General features: G+C 58.1%; 1 protein-coding gene across 1 annotated transcript; it reads right to left on the bottom strand.

Moving 5' to 3' along the window:
• Positions 1–102: 102 nt before the first annotated feature.
• SOX7 (SRY-box transcription factor 7) lies at positions 103–4,587 on the bottom strand. The gene is made up of 2 exons (XM_066180119.1): positions 4,328–4,587; positions 103–2,387 (listed from the first exon to the last, which is right to left on the bottom strand). The coding sequence occupies exons 1-2, from the start codon at positions 4,551–4,553 to the stop codon at positions 1,483–1,485; spliced, it is 1,131 nt and encodes a 376-aa protein (XP_066036216.1). The 5' UTR covers positions 4,554–4,587; the 3' UTR covers positions 103–1,482.
• Positions 4,588–6,000: the final 1,413 nt, after the last annotated feature.

Raw genomic sequence — 6,000 nt, 5'->3', positions numbered from 1 at the left:
AGCAGGATCGAGGCCAGCAGTGACCCGAGACACTCCATGAAAAGTGAGGGTAAGCGTTCATCGTGCCCTGAGTCTGTTAGAAAGCAATCCACAGTTTTTAAAGATAACCAGAGATCTTTGTTTTATTTATAAAAAAATGGAAGTAGAAAAAATTTGGCTGAAAATACCAACAACAACGACGACAACAAAAATATAAAAAAATAGCACTTGCATGGGAAATGTTTCTGTTTTGAAAACTGTTGTCAATAGCGACAGCAATTTAAACCATTGAACAATCATCATATAAAAACATTTATTTAAATTAAATATTTTATGCAAACTCGTATCTACACTCATTCAAAATGCATAGAGTCACACAAAAGAGATGGAATGTGTTAGCTTAAAAACCGGTGAACTTTTGGTTTGTTTTTTTTTTTAAGTTTTCTTTGCAATTATTATTAATACATTTTTGGAGACTGAAACCAGGAAATCATAACCACGTTACTAACTAATCATTATCAAGTGCCATACAGTAAACACTAAGATTAATCATGTCATATAACTGATTTAAAATAAAGCTTCATCTTTATGGAAAGGAAGAGAACTCGAGCAATACAAAATCCGAGGTGGGGTGGGTGGGAGGAATAATGGAAGGAATAAATCAATGTACAGCTTTATTACAAGCAATAAAACGCCAGAGTTAGGAGAGGCATTGGGCACTGTGGCTCCAAACACGGAGCCTTCCCCTTCAAAGGATGTTTGATAAAAAAAAGTGTCTGCTACATCATCACCTCTTAACCAAAATGTTCTTCCCAGGACCTGCTCCCAGGGGTGGATGCCGGCCAGATCCTGCCTTTCCAAGCCCTGATCTTACCCCACTCCAGAACAGGCTCAGCGCCCCTGGGGCTGGCTACCCTTCTCCTGGCTGGTGCCCCATCCCCTCTGGGGTTTCCCAAGGGATGAAGCCCCCAATCCATGCTCTGGGGCAGGGGATGGGGGCTTTAATCCCCATTGGAGTGATCAGGCAGGTCAGGGTGGCTGCAGCAATGCTGCCACCAGAACCCAAAACCAGCTCATGGACCTTTACCAAAATCTTCCGTTCTCCCATCCCTGCCTTTCCCCCTTCCAGGGGGGAATTCAGACCTGACATTTGCGGGGTGCTGCTGCACTCCTGACTCCAAAGCAGAGCTGGGGATGCCCCAAAATGAGGTGCAGCCTTCCTGTACTCCCGGGAACATCCCTGCTTTGGAAGAGGGACCTGGCCAAAGGGCTTTGGCGTCGGGAAGTGCCCCCTGGCCATGGTGGGAGCAGACCGCTCCGGGCTTTGCACGGTGGTGAGCCAACAACCCAAATCCTTTACCTACAACACCAAGGAGACTCCAGGGCCCTGCGGTTCGGACTGGGTCACGCTGAGGGGGCCGCGGGCGGTTGTCCCCAGGGAGCAACGCCTCGGAACAGAGTCGGGTCCTTCCTCGGCCGGTCCAGGCGGCCCCGGCTGGGCTCCTAAGAGACGCTGTAATTATTGTAATAGGTGGCCGTGGCATCGGCCAGGACGGAGATGAGGCTGTTCTCGGAGCCGTGGGAGCTGCCAGATGCCGAGCCGTGCCCGTTGGCCAAGGCCCCGCCGTGGTGGTCACTGTGGCCGGGGTTGTTGAGATACTGGTCGAACTCATTGCGGTCCATCTCCCCCAGCAGCTCCGCTTGGCTCAGCTGGTCCAAGGGGTCGAAGCCATGGTGGTCAGGCGGCGGGGAGAGCTGGCCCAGGTGGGCATGGAGGTTGGGAGGGGGCAGGGAGGGGAAGGCAGGTGTGTAGTAGCTGGGAGGAGGAGGAGGAGGAGGAGGAAGGGCAGGGCAGCTGGAGGCCGGGGGGATCATGCAGGTGGCCGGCTGTGGCATGGGGCTGAGCGGGTGGTGGCCGCACGCCAGCGAGCCGCCCGCGTACTCCGGGGAGAAGGTGGCGCCGGCGAGGTGGGAGCGGTGGTGCTCCTCGGGGCAGGGCGAGGAGAAGAAGCTCTGCTCAGGGTCTATGGCATCCAGGGGGGACATCTCCGGCGGGGTGGGCAGACCGTAGGGGTAGGTGTCCACGCTGGCGCTGCTGCCGCTGCCCGGAGCCTCCCGGTATCCCCGCACAGCCGGCAGCCCCGGGCGGGGCGGGTACTCACCCGGGCCCTCTTTGTCCCCCCCGGCCCGGCTGCAGGTCCTCTTTTCCGGCACAGAGTTCTGGTCCCGTGTCAGGCTGCCCAGCAGAAAGCCGGGATCCACCCGCTTCCCGATGCGCTTGACCTGCTTCTTCCGACGGGGCCGGTACTTGTAGTTGGGATAATCTTGCATGTGCTTCACCCGCAGCCGCTCGGCCTCCTCCACGTAGGGACGCTTCTGCGACAGGCTCAGCGCCTTCCAGGACTTCCCTGAAATGGAGGAGACGCTCCCTTAGCACCCGCAGCCTCCCGAGGGAGCCCAAAATCCCACCTGGCACACGCAGAGGACACATCCCAAAAACCCCGCAGGGAGATGTGGTGGCAGCGGGCGGGAGAAGAAGGGGGGAATTGAGGCTGTTATAGGATCTCTGACTCCCTTCATCCCAAGTCCCCACACAAGGTGGGTTAACGGTTAGTAAATAAATCCAGGCAGTTGAACCCTCCCAGCTCCATGGGCTGGGACAGAGAGCCTGGCTGTGGAGCAGGGACAGCCAAGGCTGGCTGAGCAGAGGGTCAGGACGTGGTGTCCTTTAAGGTGCCCCAGCCTGTGCCCTGCCAGGACTTGCACCAGGGCACAAGGAGACCTGGGCACTGTGACAGCTGGCCTGGATGGTGGAAGGTGTCCCTGCCCATGGCAGGGGGATGGATTAGATGGTCTTTAAGGTCTCTTCCAACCCAAACCATTCCGTGATTCCATAATTAATTCTATGACCTCGCTCTTCCCTGTTTGAAATGAAATGTCCCCAAGACACAGGACAGAAAAGCAGCATTGGGCAGGGGGGTTTTATCTTGCAGTGAGGCTGTCCCAGGCTGCTCCTCAGGGTAAGGTGAAGAAATGAGGATACACATCAAAGACTTTGATGCCTTCCCATGGCCTGAGACAGCAGAAATAACACTAATAAGCTGAGATACTGAATGGCAAAGCAGTGAGGAGAAAACCCAAACCACCAAAGAAAACACCACAGAACTGTCCAGGGAAACACAAACTTTGGATGAGAGGTTGGGCAGCAAAGCTGTGTTGCAATTCGGGCAACTCTTTCTCAGGCTGTCTCGGCTGATAATTTTGGTTTGTCCTCCTGGTTTCACATCGAAATGGGGATTGGGAGAAAGGGAGAAATAGTGGATGGGGAGTGGGAAACAAATGTGTGCTCCAAATGGGTTGTGATCCCCCATAAGTAACAGCAGAAATACACACACACACCCCAGCCTTGTAATTCTGGGACAAAGTGGGACAGCAAGGACAGGCCAGGAAAATTTCGGGGTGCCTCCTTGCACAGCAGGGCAGCAGCCTGAGGGTTTGCAGCAGAGGGGTGACAGAGTGCCTGTCCCCTAGGATGCAGGACGCCATCAGGCTTTGCACCCTGAGCAATGGCTGCACACCCGGAATGTGGGACAACTTTGGGGTGAGCACCCCGTGGGTGACGGGGTGGGTGCACGGTGCTACTCCCGGGGTGCAGAACTCCATCAGGTTTTGCCGCCCCAGGGTGCTTCACCCGGGCTGGCTTTGCACCCCAAAACCGGCCAGGTAGGTGTAGGGGTGCCCTCCTGCTGCGTGCCAGACAGGGTCCTCACCTGGGCAGGGTTGGCACCCCCAGGGATGGCCAATCCGGGGCGCTGGATCCAGATGGGATTTGCACCCCGGGATAACCAGGTGGGTGCAGGGTGCCCACGCCGAGGCATTGGATCCGAACGGGATTTGCACCCCACGAATGGCCGGAGAGTGCCTGGATCCCCGCCCCAATGCACTGAATCCGGACGGGGTTTTCACTCCAGGGACCGCAGGTGGGTGCCCGGGGACCAAGCCCGGAGCGCCGGATCCGAGCAGGGGGTGCATCCCATGCCCGGGTGGGTGCGTGGGTGCCTCCCCCGGGCCGCTGGATCCGGGCAGGATTTGCACTCCCGGCAATGCCCTCGTGGACGCACGGGTACCGAATCCGGACAAGGTTTGCACCGGCGGGGATCTCCGGTGGGTGCCCCTGGGCACTGAATCCCCACAGGATTTGCACCTGCATGGGTGGGTGAGTGCCCGGCTGCTCACCCCGGGGCGCCGAATCCCGGCAGGGTTTGTACCCCAGGGGATGCGCGGGTGGGTCCCCGACCTCGCCCCGCTCCTCGCCCACCCCAAAACCCGCGCCCACCGCGCTCCTCACCGAGCATCTTGCTGAGCTCCGCGTTGTGCAGGTCGGGGTTCTGCACCGCCAGCCGCTTCCTCTCGTCCTTCGCCCACACCATGAACGCGTTCATGGGCCGGCGGATGCGGCTCTCGGAGCCCTTCTCGCCCTGCGACGCTCGGGGGGGTGGCCCTGGGGACAGCCCCTCGCCCGCGTCCCCCTCCAGCCGCTCCGGCCAGGGGAATGTGCTGAGCAGCGCAGCCATGGCCCCCCCCGGCCCCCCCGCCCCGCCGCGCTGCCCTCGGGGTCCCCGCGCAGTCCCAGCCTCCTGCCCGGCCTCTCCCGTATTTATGAGCTCCTTGGAAAAAGCCTCCTCCAATGACACCGAAGGGACTCGCTGCTCCTCCTTGTTTGCAAACTCCTCAGCCTCGGCCGGGATGGTGCTGGGAGAAAACTTCTCCCCACCCTCTGCGCGGCACCCCCCCGGGGAAGCAGCACCCCCGACACCTCCCTTTCTCCTTCCCACTCCCCCCGCTCCCCCTCTTTTAATATTATTTTTCCTGACTTTGCCCGCTGAAAGGGAGTGAGGAGAGAGCTGGAGATGTCCCGCCCCCAAACAGCGCCGCTGCCCCCCTGCACCTCACAGACCTTCAAACTTTAAAGGTTATGGGGTAACACAGAGAGAGGAGATAAAGGCACTGAAAACTTGGAAAGAAAAGGAAAATGGCACCAAGGGGAAGATCCCACTGGGGTGAAAAGAGCCTCTCCCCAGGCTTTGACAAGCTGCAGAAACCCTCTTTGCCAAGGGAAATCAAGGCACGGATCCCACAGGCAGGGACACCTTTTCCCCACTTCTCCTGCTTTAACTACCAGCCCAGGCTGTGCTTTGCCCACCTCATGTGGGTTTTCAACCCACGTTTCCAGGTCCCCTCGTATGGGATGGAAACTGGGACACGACCAACCTGCTGTCGCGTGCTTGTCCAGCCTGGTCGGACCCTTAAGGGAGCTTTTAGGGGAAAATAAGGCAGGGATGGGGCTGGGCACAGCTCAAAGAGGTTGAAACACCCCCAGTCTGTCCCCACTGCCCACCCCTGGACACTGGGAGACAAAGGATCTTTTCCTTGCTGCTGCTTTTTATGGACTGCGGCCCCATCCCAAAAAAACTGGATGGGATGGAAGTCCCAAAGCCACACAATGGTGTTCCCCACTAATCCCAGCTGGGTGTTCACAAAGGTGGGAAAGTTATCCCAGCAGCATTCCTCTCACTAGGACAAAGGATCTCCAGGAAGGCGATGGCACCAAAAATCCCCAGCTGGCTGCCCTTTCCAGGCTCATCCCTGCAGCCTGCCCTGGGGAATGTGTTTGATGGCTGGATTCCTTTAGGATTTTGACCCTCGGACATAAGGCTGCAGCGGCTTTGACTGACCGCGGGTTTTCCTCTCGGCGCTGCCCGAAAAGGAGCGGGACGGGGCGCGGGATGGGCGGGCGTTCCCTGGGGCTGGCCAAGGCTGCCCCATCTGACCCCAAGCCAGGGGGGAAAACCCCGGCGCGGATCCCAGGCCGGGGAGTTGGGGCGGGTTTCCCACGTGCCTGGGTGTTCCTATTGACTCTTGTCAGATTAGGAGTGATGGAGAGAGTTCATGTAAACGTGAGCCGGGCAGGATCCGCCTGGGCTTCCTGGTCTCTCCCTTCCCTCTGCACAGGAGCGGGAT

Source organism: Chamaea fasciata, unplaced genomic scaffold (genome assembly GCF_029207755.1).
Source record: "Chamaea fasciata isolate MVZ Bird 193981 ecotype frontalis unplaced genomic scaffold, bChaFas1.0.hap1 SCAF_3, whole genome shotgun sequence".
Classification (NCBI taxonomy): domain Eukaryota; kingdom Metazoa; phylum Chordata; class Aves; order Passeriformes; family Sylviidae; genus Chamaea; species Chamaea fasciata.
The sequence above is the reverse complement of the archived record's forward strand: the minus strand, read 5'-3'. Positions and strand labels throughout refer to the sequence as shown.

Excerpts from the sequence above, each read along its gene's own strand:
- SOX7 (XM_066180119.1), bottom strand. The coding sequence starts at position 4,553 with ATGGCTGCGCTGCTCAGCACATTCCCCTGGCCGGAGCGGCTGGAGGGG. Across the intron at positions 2,388-4,327 it reads GGAGCTCAGCAAGATGCTCG|GGAAGTCCTGGAAGGCGCTG; the intron begins GTGAGGAGCGCG and ends CCTCCATTTCAG.